The sequence below is a fragment of the Denticeps clupeoides genome, chromosome 1 (genome assembly GCF_900700375.1).
Source record: "Denticeps clupeoides chromosome 1, fDenClu1.1, whole genome shotgun sequence".
In the NCBI taxonomy this organism is placed as follows: domain Eukaryota; kingdom Metazoa; phylum Chordata; class Actinopteri; order Clupeiformes; family Denticipitidae; genus Denticeps; species Denticeps clupeoides.
This window is the reverse complement of record NC_041707.1, coordinates 19,521,662-19,543,493: the sequence shown is the minus strand read 5'-3', so window position 1 is coordinate 19,543,493 and position 21,832 is coordinate 19,521,662. Positions and strand designations below refer to the sequence as shown.

The window sequence follows — 21,832 nt, the reverse complement described above, 5'->3', positions numbered from 1 at the left end:
TAAAAAGCTTCAGATACAAAGTGAAATATATCCTTCATTTACATGTAACTCAGTTTCTTTTAGATAGGCTCATTTTTTGGGGGGTTTTATCATTTCAGCCTGGTGAGGAGTTCTACACTAAAGACTGTGAGCTGAAGTGCAAGTGCGACCCCCCATTTGTCTCCTGCAGTGCTACTGAATGTCCCCCCTCACTGGAGTGTGGAGTACAGGGAGGAATAGTGGGCTGCTACCCCATAGGTGAGTAAAAAAATAAAAGGTCGATACCTATCGACGATACGAACGATACATTCTGTCATTTCTTTACTAAATTACAATACAAGTTCATACTGCACTAAAGATCTGTTTACTATTACTCAGCAACAACACCTAAACCAACAACTCCAAAACCTACAACTCCCAGTCCAACTACACCCAAACCAACTACACCTGGACCAACTACACCAGGTGAGGTGGACCACATATTACATATTGTACATAAAGATAGATAATATGTTAATTAATATTAACAGACACAAATGTATTTGTTTAAAATTTTCTTTATAGTTGAAGTACGCCTTGTTTCCAGTAAACACATGTCCTTATTTTTCTCTTTCTCTACACAGACAAATGCCCTCCCAATGCTGAGTACATTGAGTGCGGCCCGTCTTGTGTTCCCAGCTGTGAGAAGCCCTCTACTAACTGCACTGGTCCCTGCATTACTGGCTGCTTCTGCAAACCAGGTTTTGTTTTCCGAGGTCAGCGCTGTGTGCCCATCGACCAGTGTGGATGCCTGGATGATGACAACAACTACTATGAAGTTAGTGACTGATAGTGTCAATTTCTGTGTCTGTCCTGAGTAGATGTATAGATAATATTTTTTTTTATAATTGTTGTTAATTATCTTTACAGCCTGGACAGATTGTGTTTGGGGACGGCTGCTCCAAACTGTGTCGCTGTGCAGGAAACTACACTCTGAACTGTGTGGACAACTCCTGCGGTACCACTGAAGAGTGTCGAGAGGTCAATGGGATTTTAGGCTGTTACCCTAAAGGTAACTAGACAGATGAGCAAGTCAAACACATGACATAAAGTAATTATGTGAGTTTCATGTCATAACTCATCATAATTGTCCATCATGTCATTTTCCGAACAGACACATCTGACTGTGTTGCCTCGGGCGACCCTCACTACAGCACGTTTGACAAGCGTTACTATGACTTTATGGGTAACTGCACCTACCTGATGTCAAAGCCCTGCAATTCTACTGGTGTGTCCTACTATGAGGTCTATGTGGACAATGAGAACCGTCACAACAATCCCAGAATCAGCTACGTGGCAGCTGTTCATGTTCATGTTCAGGGAGTGAAGGTGTCCATCCTGAAAGAGGGTATTGTACAGGTAAGTCAGTTTATACAATTCACTAAAAAAACTGTAAAACATTCAGAGTTTTTGTGTCCAGGATTGTAAAATATGTGTAATCTGTTCAGATATTTTAGATTGTTTTTCTCCTATTCCAGGTCAATGGTATCAATGTGAACGTGCCCTTGAGTCCAGCTCCTGGTGTGTCTGTCTTCAAGTCTGGGACTCACTACACAGTGGCTATGGATTTTGGCGTGACTGTCCGCTATGATGGAAACCACTACATGGATATTAAAGTCACCACAGAGTGAGTCGTATGACTGTTGTATGTTCACTTTACTTGTTGATCCTTCAACCCCATCACAACAACCCCCTGTGGGAATGGGTTTCCCATGAGGCTGTGTCTTACTGAAAACTAAGATTCCTTGTGTGTTTCCCATAGTTATAAGGACAGGCTATGCGGCCTGTGCGGAGATTACAATGGGAATGGCAATGACGACTTCCGTGTCCCCTCTGGTGAACTGGTCACCAACCCTAATGACTTTGGGAACAGCTGGAACACCAACCCAGAGTAAGATATTACTGTAAATATACTTCTAATTATTCTGATGGCTATACAATCATAGCTAGAAAGAGTTTAACAAAGTTTCCTTTTACCTTCAGTTGCAACAAGCAGCCAGGCGACATCCTCCCAGGCTGCACAGATGAGGAGCAGGATAAATACGAGGCTCCTGCTTACTGTGGAATCCTACTGGACAGCAAGGGACCTTTTGCAGTTTGTCACCCCAGAGTCAACCCCAATGTAATTTAAGTTTGTTCATTTTCAAATATACTGAATGTTTATGTGTTGGCATAAGTGACTTTATAAAAATACATGCGTTGTGCCTTTCTGTGTTGTAGACATATTTTAAGGACTGCATGTTTGATCTGTGTGAGCTGGATGGTCTCCCGTCTGCCTTGTGCGAGGCCATAGAGGCCTATGTGAGTGCATGTCAGGACCGTGGGGTTGTCATCGGGCCATGGAGGAACAGCACATTCTGTCGTGAGTGACTTTTAACTTCTAAGGAAACTCATTAAATCATTTGTCCCGTACAGAATACAACTGCAAAAACAATCCTAAATATATCATATAAAACATCAATATTAAAAAATATTATATAGTTGACATTATATTGGTAACTGTAGGTAACTGGGGCAGTGGTGGCTTAGCGGTTAAGGAAGCGGCCCCGTAATCAGAAGGTTGCCGGTTCGAATCCCGAGCCGCCAAGGTGCCACTGAGGTGCCACTGAGCAAAGCACCGTCCCCACACACTACTCCCCGGGCCCTTGTCATGGCTGCCCACTGCTCACTCAGGGTGATGGGTTAAATGCAGAGGACAAATTTCACTGTGTGCACCGTGTGCTGTGTATCACGTGTGACAATCACTTCACTTTTAAAAACAAACCGGATGTTCTCTTTGTTGCCCCTCCACACAGCTCTCACGTGCCCCCCCAACAGTCATTATGAGTCCTGTGCCCCTCGCTGCCCGCCCTCCTGTGCCAATTCTGTGCCTGGACAGTGTGATGGGCCGTGTTCAGAGGGGTGTGTGTGTGACCCTGGATATGTTCTCAGTGCTGGCAAGTGTGTCAGAAATGACCTGTGTGGTTGTAAACACACCAATGGACAATACTATCAGGTAAATTACACTGGTGGTTCATGTGTCTTCAAATCCATTCAAAAGCATTAAAAAGCTTCAGATACAAAGTGAACTATATCCTTCATTTGCATCTAACTGTTTCCTTTAGATAGGCTAATACATTTGTTTTATCATTTCAGCCTGGTGAGGAGTTCTACACTAAAGACTGTGAGCTGAAGTGCAAGTGCGACCCCCCATTTGTCTCCTGCAGTGCTACTGAATGTCCGCCCTCACTGGAGTGTGGAGTACAGGGAGGAATAGTGGGCTGCTACCCCATAGGTGAGTAAAAAAATAACAGGTCGATACCTATCGACGATACGAACAATACATTCTGTCATTTCTTTACTAAATTACAATACAAGTTCATACTGCACTAAAGATCTGTTTACTATTACTCAGCAACAACACCTAAACCAACAACTCCAAAACCTACAACTCCCAGTCCAACTACACCCAAACCAACTACACCTGGACCAACTACACCAGGTGAGGTGGACCACATATTACATATTGTACCTTAAGATAGATAATATGTTAATTAATATTAACAGACACAAATGCACTTGTTTCCAGTAAACACATGTCCTTATTTTTCTCTTTCTCTACACAGACAAATGTCCTCCCAATGCTGAGTACATTGAGTGCGGCCCGTCTTGTGTTCCCAGCTGTGAGAAGCCCTCTACTAACTGCACTGGTCCCTGCATTACTGGCTGCTTCTGCAAACCAGGTTTTGTTTTCCGAGGTCAGCGCTGTGTGCCCATCGACCAGTGTGGATGCCTGGATGACGACAACAACTACTATGAAGTTAGTGACTGATAGTGTCAATTTCTGTGTCTGTCCTGAGTAGATGTATAGATAATATTTTTTTTTATAATTGTTGTTAATTATCTTTACAGCCTGGACAGATTGTGTTTGGGGACGGCTGCTCCAAATTGTGTCGCTGTGCAGGAAACTACACTCTGAACTGTGTGGACAACTCCTGTAGCCCAACAGAGGAGTGTCGAGAGGTCAATGGAGTGTCCGGCTGTTATCCTAAAGGTTTGATATTTTATCCAAATGCTTGTCATTACTCATTTCTGTTCTGTGCTGAATGTCTTTTGTCGAAATAACTTGCTTGGCATATCTGACATTTGATATTTTGCTATTCTGTTCATCTACAGGCACATCTGACTGTGTTGCCTCGGGCGACCCTCACTACAGCACATTTGACAAGCGTTACTATGACTTTATGGGTAACTGCACCTACCTGATGTCAAAGCCCTGCAATTCTACTGGTGTGTCCTACTATGAGGTCTATGTGGACAATGAGAATCGTCACAACAATCCCAGAATCAGCTACGTGGCAGCTGTTCATGTTCATGTTCAGGGAGTGAAGGTGTCCATCCTGAAAGAGGGTATTGTACAGGTAAGTCAGTTAATACAATTCACTAAAAAAAACTGTAAAACATTCAGAGTTTTTGTGTCCAGGATTGTAACATATGTGTAATCTGTTCAGATATTTTAGATTGTTTTTCTCCTATTCCAGGTCAATGGTATCAATGTGAACTTGCCCTTGAGTCCAGCTCCTGGTGTGTCTGTCTTCAAGTCTGGGACTCACTACACAGTGGCTATGGATTTTGGCGTGACTGTCCGCTATGATGGAAACCACTACATGGATATTAAAGTCACCACAGAGTGAGTCGTATGACTGTTGTATGTTCACTTTACTTGTTGATCCTTCAACCCCATCACCAACAACCCCCTGTGGGAATGGGTTTCCCATGAGGCTGTGTCTTACTGAAAACTAAGATTCCTTGTGTGTTTCCCATAGTTATAAGGACAGGCTATGCGGCCTGTGCGGAGATTACAATGGGAATGGCAATGACGACTTCCGTGTCCCCTCTGGTGAACTGGTCACCAACCCTAATGACTTTGGGAACAGCTGGAACACCAACCCAGAGTAAGATATTACTGTAAATATACTTCTAATTATTCTGATGGCTATACAATCATAGCTAGAAAAGAGTTTAACAAAAGTTTCCTTTTACCTTCAGTTGCAACAAGCAGCCAGGCGACATCCTCCCAGGCTGCACAGATGAGGAGCAGGATAAATACGAGGCTCCTGCTTACTGTGGAATCCTACTGGACAGCAAGGGACCTTTTGCAGTTTGTCACCCCAGAGTCAACCCCAATGTAATTTAAGTTTGTTCATTTTCAAATATACTGAATGTTTATGTGTTGGCATAAGTGACTTTATAAAAATACATGCGTTGTGCCTTTCTGTGTTGTAGACATATTTTAAGGACTGCATGTTTGATCTGTGTGAGCTGGATGGTCTCCCGTCTGCCTTGTGCGAGGCCATAGAGGCCTATGTGAGTGCGTGTCAGGACCGTGGGGTTGTCATCGGGCCATGGAGGAACAGCACATTCTGTCGTGAGTGACGTTTAACTTCTAAGGAAACTCATTGGATCATTTGTCCCGTACAGAATACAACTGCAACAACCATCCTAAAAATATCATATAAAACATCAATATTAAAAAAAGTATATATTATTGACATTATATTGATAACTGTAGTGAACTATCTAATAACAAACTGGATGTTCTCTTTGTTGCCCCTCCACACAGCTCTCACCTGCCCCCCCAACAGTCATTATGAATCCTGTGCCCCTCGCTGCCCGCCCTCCTGTGCCAATCATGTGCCTGGACAGTGTGATGGGCCGTGTTCAGAGGGGTGTGTGTGTGACCCTGGATATGTTCTCAGTGCTGGCAAGTGTGTCAGAAATGACCTGTGTGGTTGTAAACACACCAATGGACAATACTATCAGGTAAATTACACTGGTGTTTCATGTGTCTTCAAATCCACTCAAAAGCATTAAAATTTTTCAGATACAAAGTGAACTATATCCTTCATTTATGTCAAACTCACTTTTCTTTTAGATAGGCTAATACATTTGTTTTATCATTTCAGCCTGGTGAGGAATTCTACACTAAAGACTGTGAGCTGAAGTGCAAGTGCGACCCCCCATTTGTCTCCTGCAGTGCTACTGAATGTCCCCCCTCACTGGAGTGTGGAGTACAGGGAGGAATAGTGGGCTGCTACCCCATAGGTGAGTAAAAAAATAACAGGTCGATACCTATCGACGATACGAACAATACATTCTGTCATTTCTTTACTAAATTACAATACAAGTTCATACTGCACTAAAGATCTGTTTACTATTACTCAGCAACAACACCTAAACCAACAACTCCAAAACCTACAACTCCCAGTCCAACTACACCCAAACCAACTACACCTGGACCAACTACACCAGGTGAGGTGGACCACAAATTACATATTGTACATTAAGATAGATAATATGTTAATTAATATTAACAGACACAAATGCACTTGTTTCCAGTAAACACATGTCCTTGTTTTTCTCTTTCTCTACACAGACAAATGCCCTCCCAATGCTGAGTACATTGAGTGCGGCCCATCTTGTGTTCCCAGCTGTGAGAAGCCCTCTACTAACTGCACTGGTCCCTGCATTACTGGGTGCTTCTGCAAACCAGGTTTTGTTTTCCGAGGTCAGCGCTGTGTGCCCATCGACCAGTGTGGATGCCTGGATGACGACAACAACTACTATGAAGTTAGTGACTGATAGTGTCAATTTCTGTGTCTGTCCTGAGTAGATGTATAGATGATAATTTTTTTATAATTGTTGTTAATTATCTTTACAGCCTGGACAGATTGTGTTTGGGGACGGCTGCTCCAAATTGTGTCGCTGTGCAGGAAACTACACTCTGAACTGTGTGGACAACTCCTGTAGCCCAACAGAGGAGTGTCGAGAGGTCAATGGAGTGTCTGGCTGTTATCCTAAAGGTTTGATATTTTATCCAAATGCTTGTCATTACTCATTTCTATTCTGTGCTGAATGTTTTTTGTCGAAATAACTTGCTTGGCATATCTGACATTTGATATTTTGCTATTCTGTTCATCTACAGGCACATCTGACTGTGTTGCCTCGGGCGACCCTCACTACAGCACATTTGACAAGCGTTACTATGACTTTATGGGTAACTGCACCTACCTGATGTCAAAGCCCTGCAATTCTACTGGTGTGTCCTACTATGAGGTCTATGTGGACAATGAGAACCGTCACAACAATCCCAGAATCAGCTACGTGGCAGCTGTTCATGTTCATGTTCAGGGAGTGAAGGTGTCCATCCTGAAAGAGGGTATTGTACAGGTAATTCAGTTAATACAATTCAGTAAAACGAAAAACCTGTAATACATTCTGAGTCTGGATTTGTAAAATATGTGTAATCTGTTCAGATATTTTAGATTGTTTTTCTCCTATTCCAGGTCAATGGTATCAATGTGAACTTGCCCTTGAGTCCAGCTCCTGGTGTGTCTGTCTTCAAGTCTGGGACTCACTACACAGTGGCTATGGATTTTGGCGTGACTGTCCGCTATGATGGAAACCACTACATGGATATTAAAGTCACCACAGAGTGAGTCGTATGACTGTTGTATGTTCACTTTACTTGTTGATCCTTCAACCCCATCACCAACAACCCCCTGTGGGAATGGGTTTCCCATGAGGCTGTGTCTTCCTAAAAACTAAGATTCCTTGTGTGTTTCCCATAGTTATAAGGACAGGCTATGCGGCCTGTGCGGAGATTACAATGGGAATGGCAATGACGACTTCCGTGTCCCCTCTGGTGAACTGGTCACCAACCCTAATGACTTTGGGAACAGCTGGAACACCAACCCAGAGTAAGATATTACTGTAAATATACTTCTAATTATTCTGATGGCTATACAATCATAGCTAGAAAAGAGTTTAACAAAAGTTTCCTTTTACCTTCAGTTGCAACAAGCAGCCAGGCGACATCCTCCCAGGCTGCACAGATGAGGAGCAGGATAAATACGAGGCTCCTGCTTACTGTGGAATCCTACTGGACAGCAAGGGACCTTTTGCAGTTTGTCACCCCAGAGTCAACCCCAATGTAATTTAAGTTTGTTCCTTTTCAAATTTACTGAATGTTAATGTGTTGGTATAAGTGACTTTATAAAAATACATGTGTTGTGCCTTTCTGTGTTGTAGACATATTTTAAGGACTGCATGTTTGATCTGTGTGAGCTGGATGGTCTCCCGTCTGCCTTGTGCGAGGCCATAGAGGCCTATGTGAGTGCGTGTCAGGACCGTGGGGTTGTCATCGGGCCATGGAGGAACAGCACATTCTGTCGTGAGTGACTTAACTTCTAAGGAAACTCATTGGATCATTTGTCCCATACAGAATACAACTGCAACAACCATCCTAAAAATATCATATAAAACATCAATATTAAAAAAAGTATCTATTATTGACATTATATTGATAACTGTAGTGAACTATCTAATAACAAACCAGATGTTCTCTTTGTTGCCCCTCCACACAGCTCTCACCTGCCCCCCCAACAGTCATTATGAGTCCTGTGCCCCTCGCTGCCCGCCCTCCTGTGCCAATCATGTGCCTGGACAGTGTGATGGGCCGTGTTCAGAGGGGTGTGTGTGTGACCCTGGATATGTTCTCAGTGCTGGCAAGTGTGTCAGAAATGACCTGTGTGGTTGTAAACACACCAATGGACAATACTATCAGGTAAATTACACTGGTGTTTCATGTGTCTTCAAATCCACTCAAAAGCATTACAATTCTTCAGATACAAAGTGAACTATATCCTTCATTTACATCTAACTCAGTTTCTTTTAGATAGGCTAATACATTTGTTTTATCATTTCAGCCTGGTGAGGAGTTCTACACTAAAGACTGTGAGCTGAAGTGCAAGTGCGACCCCCCATTTGTTTCCTGCAGTGCTACTGAATGTCCGCCCTCACTGGAGTGTGGAGTACAGGGAGGAATAGTGGGCTGCTACCCCATAGGTGAGTAAAAAAATAACAGGTCGATACCTATCGACGATACGAACAATACATTCTGTCATTTCTTCACTAAATTACAATACAAGTTCATATTGCACTAAAGATCTGTTTACTATTACTCAGCAACAACACCTAAACCAACAACTCCAAAACCTACAACTCCCAGTCCAACTACACCCAAACCAACTACACCTGGACCAACTACACCAGGTGAGGTGGACCACATATTACATATTGTACATTAAGATAGATAATATGTTAATTAATATTAACAGACACAAATGTATTTGTTTTAAATTTTCTTTATAGTTGAAGTACGCCTTGTTTCCAGTAAACACATGTCCTTGTTTTTCTCTTTCTCTACACAGACAAATGCCCTCCCAATGCTGAGTACATTGAGTGCGGCCCGTCTTGTGTTCCCAGCTGTGAGAAGCCCTCTACTAACTGCACTGGTCCCTGCATTACTGGCTGCTTCTGCAAACCAGGTTTTGTTTTCCGAGGTCAGCGCTGTGTGCCCATCGACCAGTGTGGATGCCTGGATGACGACAACAACTACTATGAAGTTAGTGACTGATAGTGTCAATTTCTGTTTCTGTCCTGAGTAGATGTATAGATAATATTTTTTTTATAATTGATGTTAATTATCTTTACAGCCTGGACAGATTGTGTTTGGGGACGGCTGCTCCAAATTGTGTCGCTGTGCAGGAAACTACACTCTGAACTGTGTGGACAACTCCTGTAGCCCAACAGAGGAGTGTCGAGAGGTCAATGGAGTGTCTGGCTGTTATCCTAAAGGTTTGATATTTTATCCAAATGCTTGTCATTATTCATTTCTATTCTGTGCTGAATGTTTTTTGTCGAAATAACTTGCTTGGCATATCTGACATTTGATATTTTGCTATTCTGTTCATCTACAGGCACATCTGACTGTGTTGCCTCGGGCGACCCTCACTACAGCACATTTGACAAGCGTTACTATGACTTTATGGGTAACTGCACCTACCTGATGTCAAAGCCCTGCAATTCTACTGGTGTGTCCTACTATGAGGTCTATGTGGACAATGAGAACCGTCACAACAATCCCAGAATCAGCTACGTGGCAGCTGTTCATGTTCATGTTCAGGGAGTGAAGGTGTCCATCCTGAAAGAGGGTATTGTACAGGTAAGTCAGTTTATACAATTCACTAAAAAAACTGTAAAACATTCAGAGTTTTTGTGTCCAGGATTGTAAAATATGTGTAATCTGTTCAGATATTTTAGATTGTTTTTCTCCTATTCCAGGTCAATGGTATCAATGTGAACGTGCCCTTGAGTCCAGCTCCTGGTGTGTCTGTCTTCAAGTCTGGGACTCACTACACAGTGGCTATGGATTTTGGCGTGACTGTCCGCTATGATGGAAACCACTACATGGATATTAAAGTCACCACAGAGTGAGTCGTATGACTGTTGTATGTTCACTTTACTTGTTGATCCTTCAACCCCATCACAACAACCCCCTGTGGGAATGGGTTTCCCATGAGGCTGTGTCTTACTAAAAACTAAGATTCCTTGTGTGTTTCCCATAGTTATAAGGACAGGCTATGCGGCCTGTGCGGAGATTACAATGGGAATGGCAATGACGACTTCCGTGTCCCCTCTGGTGAACTGGTCACCAACCCTAATGACTTTGGGAACAGCTGGAACACCAACCCAGAGTAAGATATTACTGTAAATATACTTCTAATTATTCTGATGGCTATACAATCATAGCAAAAAAAGAGTTTAACAAAAGTTTCCTTTTACCTTCAGTTGCAACAAGCAGCCAGGCGACATCCTCCCAGGCTGCACAGATGAGGAGCAGGATAAATACGAGGCTCCTGCTTACTGTGGAATCCTACTGGACAGCAAGGGACCTTTTGCAGTTTGTCACCCCAGAGTCAACCCCAATGTAATTTAAGTTTGTTCATTTTCAAATTTACAGAATGTTTATGTGTTGGCATAAGTGACTTTATAAAAATACATGCGTTGTGCCTTTCTGTGTTGTAGACATATTTTAAGGACTGCATGTTTGATCTGTGTGAGCTGGATGGTCTCCCGTCTGCCTTGTGCGAGGCCATAGAGGCCTATGTGAGTGCGTGTCAGGACCGTGGGGTTGTCATCGGGCCATGGAGGAACAGCACATTCTGTCGTGAGTGACTTTTAACTTCTAAGGAAACTCATTAGATCATTTGTCCCGTACAGAATACAACTGCAACAACCATCCTAAATATATCATATAAAACATCAATATTAAAAAAAAGTATATATTATTGACATTATATTGATAACTGTAGTGAACTATCTAATAACAAACTGGATGTTCTCTTTGTTGCCCCTCCACACAGCTCTCACCTGCCCCCCCAACAGTCATTATGAATCCTGTGCCCCTCGCTGCCCGCCCTCCTGTGCCAATTCTGTGCCTGGACAGTGTGATGGGCCGTGTTCAGAGGGGTGTGTGTGTGACCCTGGATATGTTCTCAGTGCTGGCAAGTGTGTCAGAAATGACCTGTGTGGTTGTAAACACACCAATGGACAATACTATCAGGTAAATTACACTGGTGGTTCATGTGTCTTCAAATCCACTCAAAAGCATTAAAATTCTTCAGATACAAACTGAACTATATCCTTCATTTATGTCTAACTCAGTTTCCTTTAGATAGGCTAATACATTTGTTTTATCATTTCAGCCTGGGGAGGAGTTCTACACTAAAGACTGTGAGCTGAAGTGCAAGTGCGACCCCCCATTTGTTAGCTGTAGTGCTGCAGTGTGTCCCCCCTCAATGGTCTGTGGGGTACAAGGAGGACTCGTGGGCTGCTATCCTGTTGGTGGGTGCTTTTTTTCAGAAATGCTTAACAACATACAGATACCTCAAAATAAATAGATGTTTTTAACTGTCTCATATTATAGTTTACTAGGTTAAACTCTCTCATTGATACAGCTACTGATTAAAGGGTCTAGGGTTTACCAGAGGATACTGTTGTTTCTTGTGTTTCTAGAGTAGGTAAATGTGAATGATTTAAATGTGAAATTTGATAACTGCTTGATATCCCAGTAATAAACACCCAGTAATAAATACACGTAATGTAATGTACAGCTACAACACCAAAACCCACAACACCAAAGCCAACAACACCGAGGCCATCAACTCCCAAGCCAACATCACCTGTCCCAACTACTCCAAAACCAACAAAACCAGAGCCAACAACACCGAGGCCATCAACTCCCAAGCCAACAACACCTGTCCCAACTACTCCAAAACCAACAACACCAGAGCCACCAGGTGAGTTCAGTGTGCATCAATGGTTAAGGCAGTTGAGTGCAATAACTAAATCTATATCTAAATCTAAAGTGAAAGACAATTGTTTTAGCGGCATCATCATTAAAGATTTAACATCTTCTGCCCTGTCCCTATTCAGTGAAGTGCCCTCCGAATGCTGAGTATATTGAGTGTGGTCCAGCCTGCATTCCTAGCTGTAGGGAGCCTTCAACTAACTGCAGCGGGTCCTGCATTAGTGGTTGCTTTTGCAAACCCGGGTTTCTGTTCCGTGGCAGTCGCTGCGTTCCTGTAGACCAGTGTGGCTGCTTTGACAATGAAAACAACTATTATGAGGTACAGTGTGGTCAGGGTCTGGGTTTTTTGGAGCCAAATCAACAAACCGCTGCAAAACAATTGTTTTTTTTTAATATGTCTTTTATCTTATAGCCTGGAGAGATCATATTTGGGGATGGCTGCTCAAAGTTGTGTCGCTGTGCAGGAAACTACACCGTCAACTGTGTTGATAACAGCTGTACTCCCACAGAGGAGTGTCGCGAGGTCAATGGAGTGGCGGGATGTTACCCTAAAGGTACTGTAGGACCACCCTAAGCACAATCATGTCTGGATAATTTTTTGGCCAATTCTATTTTTAACTCGTTCTATGCTAATCTTGGCTTGCAGTAACAGGAAAGAATTTGGACAAGCCCTATTCAAAAATAGTTTTGATTATCAAAAATAATGTTTGCATTAACTCTTAAGACCAAAAAAATTTTATATCAGTACCATGTTTTCTTGTATACAGTATAGAAGTCCTAAGAAAGAAACCAAATTGTGGTTTTCAAATATTTAAGTTCTCATAGAAAAATTCCTTCATATGCAACCACAGGCACCTCCACCTGCTTTGCGACTAGCGACCCCCACTACAGCACCTTTGATAACCGGCGTTATGATTTCATGGGTAACTGCAGCTACCTGATGTCAAAGCCCTGCAACTCTACTGGTGTGCCGCACTATGAGGTTTATGTAGACAATGAGAACCGTTATAACAACCACAAAATCAGCTACGTGGCAGCCGTGCATGTCTATGTTCATGTCGAGAAGGTGTCACTCTTGAAAGGAGGAACTGTCCAGGTAAGTGAGTGACAAACACAAACGTAATGTCTTCTCTTATCTTTAGTTTGTTATTCTGGACATGCTACTGTGTTGTTATGCTGCCATTGTGTTTTCAGCTCTTTAATTTAGAATGGTGATTGCGAGATTGTAATCACCATTGTAAATGATCAGATTCTAATTAGTTGTACTGTCAGCCTGTCAGAACACCTTTCACATCATCTTTCTGTATTTTATTCTTCCACTATTTACAATGCTTTAGATTTGGTTTTGCTTTTGTTATACATCAATGATCATTACATTTTCTCAACGATTATTTACAGTGACTTCCACAATTATTGCCACCCCATGTAAATGTTACTAAAATTAACATAAAAATTGGAGAGTTTTATATTGCTCTTGCCCATTTCATTCACCCAGGTTAATGGAACGAATGTAAACTTACCTTTGAGCCCGGCTCCTGGTGTGTCTGTGTATAAGTCTGGCACTCACTACACAGTGGAAATGGATTTTGGAGTGACAGTTCGCTATGATGGAAACCACTACATGGACATCAAAGTGCTGGCTGAGTGAGTTGAATGAAAATAATTATGGTCATTAACAGGGTTTGTTAGGCAGAAATTTTTTATTAATGGTTTATGGTTTTATGTGGTTTGTTTTGTAGCTATAAAGACAAATTATGTGGTCTGTGTGGAGACTACAATGGAAATGCTAATGATGACTTCCGTACTCCCTCTGGAGTACTGGTCACCAGCCCAAATGAGTTTGGAAACAGCTGGAACACCGACCCAGAGTGAGACGAGTGGAAAACACACACAAACATCTACACATCTACATAAAACATATTTGCAAACACATGTTTCTGGTGGCCTCCAGTTGCAACAAGAATCCAGAAGAGATCCTTCCAGGCTGCACAGATGCTGAACAAGAAAAATATGAGTCTCCTGACTACTGTGGAATCCTTCTGGAAAGCTCAGGACCTTTTGCAGTTTGTCACCCAAGAGTCAACCCCAATGTAAGATATTTGGGTGTCACATGGAGTATACTTTAAAGTAAAGATATTATGTACCTTACAGGGCTCTTTGCTTCTCTAGAGTTATTTCAAGGACTGCATGTTTGATCTGTGTGAATTGGATGGACTTCCATCTGCATTGTGTGAGGCCATAGAGGCCTATGTGAGTGCATGCCAGGACCGTGGAGTTACCATCGGGCCATGGAGGAACAGCACATTCTGCCGTGAGTTCCTTTAATCCTGACTACCAATGCAAAATTACAACTACAACACAACATATATATGTGTGTGTGTGTGTGTGTGTATGTGTGTGTGTGTATATATATATATTATAAAGTGTATTTAAATTCTATATTTACATACATTATAAAATGAACAATTAAAGCAAAAAAAATTATGTTTCCCAACAGCTCTGAAATGCCCCCCCAATAGTCATTATGAGTCCTGTGCCCCACGATGCCAGCCATCCTGTACTGCTCCTCTGCCTGGACAGTGTGATGGGCCATGTTCAGAGGGGTGTGTGTGTGACCCTGGATACGTTCTCAGTGCTGGAAAGTGCGTCAAGAATGAAATATGTGGCTGTGAATTCAACGGGCAATACTTTGAAGTGAGGGAATTTTCTTTTTGCCTTCCAAATGAAGTTAAAATCATTGTCTTCATTGTCTCGTCACCTTATCAGGAAATACAATTTCCCGATGGCCCCAATGCATAATAATAGAAGACATGACTTATACTACCCACTGGTATATATACATCTAATCTCTTATCGGCGCTCAAAATACATGTTGCCACATTTGTAAAATAGGACTGGTGAGAATGTGAGCAGTGTAGTTTTGTTACGCTATTTAGCTAAAAGCATTATTTTGGAAATAATGCATGTGAAAATACTACAAGCTGTCAAAAATATAATTTTAATCATTGCTTTAAAAAGACATCAACACAATTAATGCTGCTGCATTTTGTTTATTTACTCTGTGGGGACTGAACTATTCTTGGCCGTCCTCGAGGCATTCCCCACGTAACAATGGAGACAGACAGCAAAGCAGTTTTATTTTCCTGCATAAAAGCTTGCAGTGTTTTCAAGGCGTGTCTACATCTGGATGTGTCTTTTTTCCAAAGCCGCTCAGCTAGCATAAATCAGGTGCATCTAGATTCAAGTTAAGCTTTTAAGTTATTTTATGTAAAATGACTAGATCATTGCCCATTACTCCCATCTGAGCCTCTTTTACAATTAATAAAAAAACATAAATACAGACAACTGTACATGACTTAAAACTTCTTATAAAAATATATGATTTCATGTGTCACCAGCATGGCGAGGAGTTCTACACTAAAGACTGTGAGCTGAAGTGCGCATGCACCTCCCCAAATGTTGTCTGCAAACCAGCTGGCTGCTCCAACCTACAGATGTGTGGGATACAGGGAGGCATTGTGGGATGCTACCCTGTTGGTGAGTCTTCTTCTCATCTTATATCAAGTTTTCAAAGCCGGTGTGAATGTGTATGTGTGTTCCTGTAATGCTTAATGTTTCAAACGAAGAATAAAACAACACTGACTGCTCATCTGCAATTCCAGGATTTGAGGACTGTACCATCTCTGGAGATCCTCACTATTCCACCTTTGATGGCCGATTCTTCTCCTTCATGGGCACCTGCACCTACACTCTGGCACGTTCCTGCAAAAACACCACTGGTGAGATGAACGTTGTTGGGTTCATGTTAGTGGTCAGCTATGAAATGTTAATAATGAGCTCCACTCTACTTCTACCCATGACTAATCCTGTCAATTGTGAAGAAAGAAGAAACTTTGGATCTTCATCAGTTAAAAAACAATGACATGGTGGCATTTCAAATGTCAGGTTGTATCCTTTCTTACATGATGTAAACAATTTTTGACTGCTTAGGCCCCTGGTTCTCAGTGGAAGGGAAGAATGAGGAGAGAGGCATCGCAGGACTCTCCTACCTCAGGAAGCTTTATGTGACTGTTGACGGGATAACTGTTACGATGATGAAGAACAAAAGGACACTGGTCAGCAGAAATACTTTTTTGTTTGTTTGCGTGTAAATGCACACACTTACTGACCACTTTTTAGGTAGAACAAAAGCATAATGCATATTAACCACTATTAACCGGACGTCAAGTGGAATTGTTCCCATGCACTGACGTGGCAGAAGATGCCGAACAGAAAATGCACATAAACAGCTGGGCTATAGTCTTAAACCCTGTACACCAATGGCCTCTACTTTTAAGTCTCAGGATTAGTCAAAATTACAGGAGCTTTACAAACTCTGATCCTCTCATTTCATTTGATTGCTCTGTTAATATCTGAGTCAACCAGTCTGTCCTCATATTTCTATTCTTTGTTCTTCTGATTCTTTATTTCTTGCTTTCCGAGAATGCCTGCTGTTTTATCTTATATTAATCCCCTCGATTTATTTTGTTCATGTTGTCTGTCCCTCTTCATTTTGCCTTTCAGGTGAATGGGCAACGAGTGGCCCTGCCTCACACGCCCTCGCCACTCATGTCTCTTTCCCTGGCTGGACAGTACATCACCCTCCAGACCCCCTTTGGTCTCAAAGTGCGCTGGGATGGCAACCACTATGCTCAAATCACCGTGCCCAGGTAGGGCACCAGAAAAGGGCTGTGATATTTTCAAGCAATGTATTGTGTTTATTTCATTAGCCAGTAATTCATTTATGTTCCGTTATCTCCAGCACTCTGTTATTCTCTACCTCTGTACTTATTCCTCCATTTTTTTCTGTCCTCTCTGTCTCCCAGTACTTACCATGACCAGATGTGTGGCCTGTGTGGGGACTACGATGGTATTCCTGGCAATGACTTCATCATGCCAGATGGCTCGCAGGCCGGAAGCTCGGATCAGTTCGCAAACAGCTGGCAGACTGAAGAGGATGAGGATGAGACGTAAGGCCATCAAGCACATTATTAATTAAAACTCTCAACCAGAAAATTACAAACTTCTCCAAACATTTTTCTATAGTCCTAGGGTTTGCAATACAAAATCATGAACATTTACAGCATTTAGCAGATGCCTTTATCCGTAGCGACTTACAATCAGTAGTTACAAGGGTTAAGTGTCTTGCTCAGACTTTGTGCTCTTCTGGTTCATAGGCGAGCGTCTAACCCACAAAGCTACTACCAACAGCCAATCTATATACTAGATATAAAGACATATAAATGTACAACTATGCTGTAAAGTAGGGTGTGTATGATGGGTAAATAGTGTTCGTAAAGCAGCAGTTTATATATGGAGATGCTGTTCAAAGTGAATAATTGACTGTTAACATTTTTGACAGCTGCAAGCCAGATGTCACTCCAGACCCTCCCTGCAAACCAGAACTGGAGGCGGTTGTCTCTAACCCAGAGAACTGCGGGAAAATCAATGACACGAAAGGCCCTTTTAGGTGAGTATTATTTTTCAATGAGTCATGCATTGCAGTTTTATGGTGCATCTTCATGGCCCTCTCTTCACTACACAGAGACTGCATAAATGTGGTGGACCCACGGCCATTCTTCCAGAGCTGTGTGTATGACATGTGTCAGTATGAGGGGCTGCAGCAGGCGCTGTGTGACCAGCTGCAGGCCTACACTGATGCTTGTCTGAGTGCAGGAGCAACAGTGCACCAGTGGAGGAAGCCAGACTTCTGCCGTAAGTCTCTCTCACACACTCTTGGCCAGACACATGTCCATACACTCAAATATGCACCACACAGCAACTTTAAGGTTAAGGTTGTAACCTTCTTCATAATGTCAAAGCCAAATAACAAAGGAACTTTCAGCTCTGTATTGCTTTTTCCTAACAGCTATAAGTGTTTGTATTTATTTCAGTCATTTCTGCTGTTAATTGGTCAGATATGCAAATAAAACATTCAAAATTTTACCCGTTTACTAATTCAAAACAAATAAAAACCACTATTCTCTTATTGCCATCATTTAGAGTGAGCAGAAAATAGCCAAATTAAACTACTGGAGAAACTTTCGTGTCCTCAGAAACACTGAAGACATTTTAGGTGCTCAAGTTGACCTTGTCTCTTATCTGCTATTTCCAGATAAAAACATTGTTGCTGATTTTATCTGCTTTACAAATTAAACCTGCACACTGACATTGAAATGACATACATTTAATCTCCTATCTCATAATCTCACTTTAGCTTTGAACTGGCAAATATGAATGTCCATATACAATTGTACACACAAACACACACATATACACTAATGTAACAGGTGAACACACAACATATAGTTAAATTTATTGAATAACCCTCTTCTGTGTCTGCAGCACTGGCTTGCCCGCCCAACAGCCATTATTCCATGTGTGTTAGCACCTGCCCGGAGACGTGTCTCGGCATCAGCGGACCACCAGGCTGTGCTGAAGAGTGTGTGGAGGGATGTCAGTGCAATCCGGGTTTTGTGCTGAGCGATGATCGTTGTGTTCCAGTCAAAGACTGCGGATGCATCGACCCTCAGGGCTCCTACCATCCTGTGAGTCTGCAAAAGTAACCTGAAAAGGAATTCTAATGGAATCAAGAGTGAGGAAGAACTGAGTGATGCTCAAAGCTGGCCACAGTTTGCAATAGTCACCTTAGCAGAGCACTTGCCACTGCTTCTTCCTTTAGATTCAACTTTCTGGACTACATCTACATATATATTACAAATATACAGAGTTTTGCCCATATCGCTACGTTTCCATACTGTTTTTCCATCATAAATGTGTATAACTTGTACACATGTCACATGTATTAGTTACTGTAGGGCTCCAGACTGCATGAATGAGAGCTGTGGATTTTAGTTTAAGGTTTATAACCGATGACTGTATTGGAATGGCAGTGGGGTGTGAGCTCTGTTGTCCTGATTCACAATTGGGATCCTGCCCTCAGGTGAATGAGAGCTGGTATCTGGAGGGCTGCACTCAGCAATGCATGTGCACACCAGGCGGAGTCATTAAATGTTACAACACCTCCTGCGCCCCAACTGAGAAATGCCAGCTGCAGGATGGAGAATATGGCTGCCTGCCGCTAGGTAAGACCAACACACACACACACACACACACACATTTTGGGGATATTCAACTGAATTCTATCAAGCTAAGTTCCAATATATGCAAACCTACACTTTCCACACTCCTTTCTCCCCATCTGTGCTGTAGATAAAGCAATATGCACGGTGTCTGGAGACCCCCACTACACAACGTTCGACAAGCAGATCCATCACTTCATGGGCTCCTGTTCCTACACCGTAACCAAACCCTGCAATGAGACATCCGGCCTGCCGTACTTCACTGTGGACACACAGAATGAGCATAGGGGCAGCAATAAGCAAGTGACCTATGTCCGAGCCGTAGTCATCAACGTCTATGGTCAGGAGGTCACTCTGGGCAAAGGCCGTAGAGCCATGGTAAGGAGCTTAGACAGTCCTTTAATATTAAATTATCAAAATAATTGTATTGGATAGATCTTAGATACATATTTAAATATTGCAGCAAAGAAATCTTAAAAAATCTTTATATAGTGTGTAACATAACATCATATTTTATTGATATATCATCATAGGTGAATGGTGTTTTGGTCACTACGCCAGTCAATCCAACGAGGGGTGTCAAAATCTCCCTGAGTGGAAAATTTGTGGTGTTGGAGACTGACTTTGGTCTGCGTGTGAGATTTGATGGCAACCACCATGCTGACGTTACCCTGCCCTCTTCTTACAGTGGCCACCTGTGTGGACTTTGTGGTGAGAGATCTAGATAAACACATGATTTACAGAGGCCCAGGCTATACTTCTGATGGATGATTTAACCCTTTAAAACCTCAGACTTTGGCATCATAGAAAGCTCATCTTTATGATTAATAACTGAAACAAACAATTACATTAAATTGGTGCAGTGGAATCAATTTCTGTTCATTAGGAATGCGTTTTCCTTTTTTTATCTTGACAATCGGAGCTAATTATACAAAGTTTAAATGTTTCTGTATCCTGCTTTATACTAAATATGAAAAAGAACTTAATACTTAATTGCTTACTTGCCAAAATACTAAAAGGGGGCATTTTTAGAAAACTAGATAAGATGATTATGGGTGAACGTACCCTTAGGTGGAATTCCAGAAAATGACATTTCATTCCTGCAGGAAACTATAATGGGAAGCCTGCTGATGATAACCTTAAGCCAGATGGCAAGCCAGCTGCCAACACCGATGAGCTGGGAGAGAGCTGGCAGGTTCCTGACGACAGGCCAGAGTGAGTGATACCCAGCCACTGCTAAGCGCTGGGGACTCCTGCAAGCTGTAGAATACAGATCGTTCTCACTTGTCCTTGAAACACTGTTTGCTGTCTTTTCAGCTGCACCCATGATGGAGGAGTCGGGGAGTGCGATGAAAATATTGAGAGTGAAGCCAAGAAGCCCACCAGCTGTGGCATGATCACAGACCCCAATGGTGAGGCCATGCTTTGCTTTTTTGTTGGTTTTATAGGTGGGACAAAAGCAATATAAATTCCCTGTAGTGTGAAAAACGGCATTATTAATATGCTTTATACTTTTTGATGAATTGAGGTTTATCATGTGCTCAAAATTGTCAATTAGAAAATGGTGTCCAATGCAGAGATTCTGGTTTTGATTTTAAGACGATTATACATAAAATGTTTTTTTTTCAGTTAACATATATCTCATAATGTAAATGGCTATACTGAAATATATTAAGTGTAAAGACAAAAACTAGTGATAAACTAATTAATTTCTCATCCCACTGTCATACTCATCACCAATGTAAATCATTATTCCCAAGGGCAGAGTGCTGTTCTTTATTGTTTGTTCTCTTCCTGTTCTTCTCTCTCAGGCATCTTTAAGCCATGCCACATGGTGGTGCCCCCCTCACCCTACTTTGAAAACTGTGTATTTGACCAGTGTGGCACAGATGGCAGTGCCGTCGCCCTTTGCCAGGCTATCGAGAGCTATGCCGACCTGTGTGCCCAGGCCGGAGTGCCCATCTCCTGGAGGAACAATACCTTCTGTCGTGAGTTAAACCATCCCTGTTTGCATGGAGAACCTGTTCTATCAGGGTCACTCTCAAATGGCAGAAATCCACTAAAGCTCTGACAAGTTAGGTCCTGTCTGAAAATCTGTGCCCTGAGGATCCAGTGTCTCTTCCTCCCTCATTGGCAAACTGCATTTTTTTCTCTCTTTTTTTCACCACTTTCTGGTTTCCCACGGTTCTCCGTTGCCCCCTCTCTCCCTATGTTACCCTTCTCCTTTTCACTTTCTCAGCTATGAAGTGCCCTGCTGGTAGCCACTATGAGCCATGTGGCACAGCGTGCCCCCCCAGTTGCCAGGAGCCAGGGTCGGCAGGCACGTGCACTGAGCCATGTGTGGAGGGCTGTGTATGCGATACTGGCCTGGTGCTCAGTGGGGACAAGTGTGTGCCCTTCAACCAGTGTGGCTGCACGGACAAGGACAACAACTACCGACCGGTACGTCACAGAGATAAGATGCAGACAAAGTTTCGCTCCGGATCTAAAAAGTTCATAA

At 42.4% G+C, this 21,832-nt stretch overlaps 1 protein-coding gene across 1 annotated transcript in view; it reads left to right on the top strand.

Moving 5' to 3' along the window:
• The window catches only part of zanl (zonadhesin, like), a 46,681-nt gene that overhangs the window by 14,934 nt on the left and 9,915 nt on the right, over nucleotides 1–21,832 (top strand). Inside the window, exons 19-76 of the mRNA XM_028996143.1 lie at nucleotides 99–237; nucleotides 358–444; nucleotides 603–796; nucleotides 889–1,030; nucleotides 1,133–1,377; nucleotides 1,497–1,645; nucleotides 1,781–1,909; nucleotides 2,002–2,140; nucleotides 2,239–2,380; nucleotides 2,814–3,013; nucleotides 3,154–3,292; nucleotides 4,174–4,418; nucleotides 4,539–4,687; nucleotides 4,824–4,952; nucleotides 5,047–5,185; nucleotides 5,284–5,425; nucleotides 5,621–5,820; nucleotides 5,964–6,102; nucleotides 6,223–6,309; nucleotides 6,434–6,627; nucleotides 6,719–6,860; nucleotides 6,983–7,227; nucleotides 7,344–7,492; nucleotides 7,629–7,757; nucleotides 7,852–7,990; nucleotides 8,089–8,230; nucleotides 8,424–8,623; nucleotides 8,766–8,904; nucleotides 9,819–10,063; nucleotides 10,183–10,331; nucleotides 10,467–10,595; nucleotides 10,690–10,828; nucleotides 10,927–11,007; nucleotides 11,265–11,464; nucleotides 12,015–12,160; nucleotides 12,337–12,530; nucleotides 12,624–12,765; nucleotides 13,063–13,307; nucleotides 13,707–13,855; nucleotides 13,951–14,079; nucleotides 14,163–14,301; nucleotides 14,381–14,522; nucleotides 14,709–14,905; nucleotides 15,610–15,748; nucleotides 15,874–15,990; nucleotides 16,202–16,326; nucleotides 16,775–16,920; nucleotides 17,077–17,220; nucleotides 17,613–17,720; nucleotides 17,796–17,965; nucleotides 18,596–18,798; nucleotides 19,194–19,335; nucleotides 19,463–19,710; nucleotides 19,866–20,043; nucleotides 20,439–20,547; nucleotides 20,650–20,744; nucleotides 21,144–21,320; nucleotides 21,572–21,774. Coding sequence (XP_028851976.1) covers nucleotides 99–237; nucleotides 358–444; nucleotides 603–796; nucleotides 889–1,030; nucleotides 1,133–1,377; nucleotides 1,497–1,645; nucleotides 1,781–1,909; nucleotides 2,002–2,140; nucleotides 2,239–2,380; nucleotides 2,814–3,013; nucleotides 3,154–3,292; nucleotides 4,174–4,418; nucleotides 4,539–4,687; nucleotides 4,824–4,952; nucleotides 5,047–5,185; nucleotides 5,284–5,425; nucleotides 5,621–5,820; nucleotides 5,964–6,102; nucleotides 6,223–6,309; nucleotides 6,434–6,627; nucleotides 6,719–6,860; nucleotides 6,983–7,227; nucleotides 7,344–7,492; nucleotides 7,629–7,757; nucleotides 7,852–7,990; nucleotides 8,089–8,230; nucleotides 8,424–8,623; nucleotides 8,766–8,904; nucleotides 9,819–10,063; nucleotides 10,183–10,331; nucleotides 10,467–10,595; nucleotides 10,690–10,828; nucleotides 10,927–11,007; nucleotides 11,265–11,464; nucleotides 12,015–12,160; nucleotides 12,337–12,530; nucleotides 12,624–12,765; nucleotides 13,063–13,307; nucleotides 13,707–13,855; nucleotides 13,951–14,079; nucleotides 14,163–14,301; nucleotides 14,381–14,522; nucleotides 14,709–14,905; nucleotides 15,610–15,748; nucleotides 15,874–15,990; nucleotides 16,202–16,326; nucleotides 16,775–16,920; nucleotides 17,077–17,220; nucleotides 17,613–17,720; nucleotides 17,796–17,965; nucleotides 18,596–18,798; nucleotides 19,194–19,335; nucleotides 19,463–19,710; nucleotides 19,866–20,043; nucleotides 20,439–20,547; nucleotides 20,650–20,744; nucleotides 21,144–21,320; nucleotides 21,572–21,774 — 9,144 coding nt within the window. The remainder of the gene's footprint in view (nucleotides 1–98; nucleotides 238–357; nucleotides 445–602; nucleotides 797–888; nucleotides 1,031–1,132; nucleotides 1,378–1,496; nucleotides 1,646–1,780; nucleotides 1,910–2,001; nucleotides 2,141–2,238; nucleotides 2,381–2,813; nucleotides 3,014–3,153; nucleotides 3,293–4,173; nucleotides 4,419–4,538; nucleotides 4,688–4,823; nucleotides 4,953–5,046; nucleotides 5,186–5,283; nucleotides 5,426–5,620; nucleotides 5,821–5,963; nucleotides 6,103–6,222; nucleotides 6,310–6,433; nucleotides 6,628–6,718; nucleotides 6,861–6,982; nucleotides 7,228–7,343; nucleotides 7,493–7,628; nucleotides 7,758–7,851; nucleotides 7,991–8,088; nucleotides 8,231–8,423; nucleotides 8,624–8,765; nucleotides 8,905–9,818; nucleotides 10,064–10,182; nucleotides 10,332–10,466; nucleotides 10,596–10,689; nucleotides 10,829–10,926; nucleotides 11,008–11,264; nucleotides 11,465–12,014; nucleotides 12,161–12,336; nucleotides 12,531–12,623; nucleotides 12,766–13,062; nucleotides 13,308–13,706; nucleotides 13,856–13,950; nucleotides 14,080–14,162; nucleotides 14,302–14,380; nucleotides 14,523–14,708; nucleotides 14,906–15,609; nucleotides 15,749–15,873; nucleotides 15,991–16,201; nucleotides 16,327–16,774; nucleotides 16,921–17,076; nucleotides 17,221–17,612; nucleotides 17,721–17,795; nucleotides 17,966–18,595; nucleotides 18,799–19,193; nucleotides 19,336–19,462; nucleotides 19,711–19,865; nucleotides 20,044–20,438; nucleotides 20,548–20,649; nucleotides 20,745–21,143; nucleotides 21,321–21,571; nucleotides 21,775–21,832) is intronic.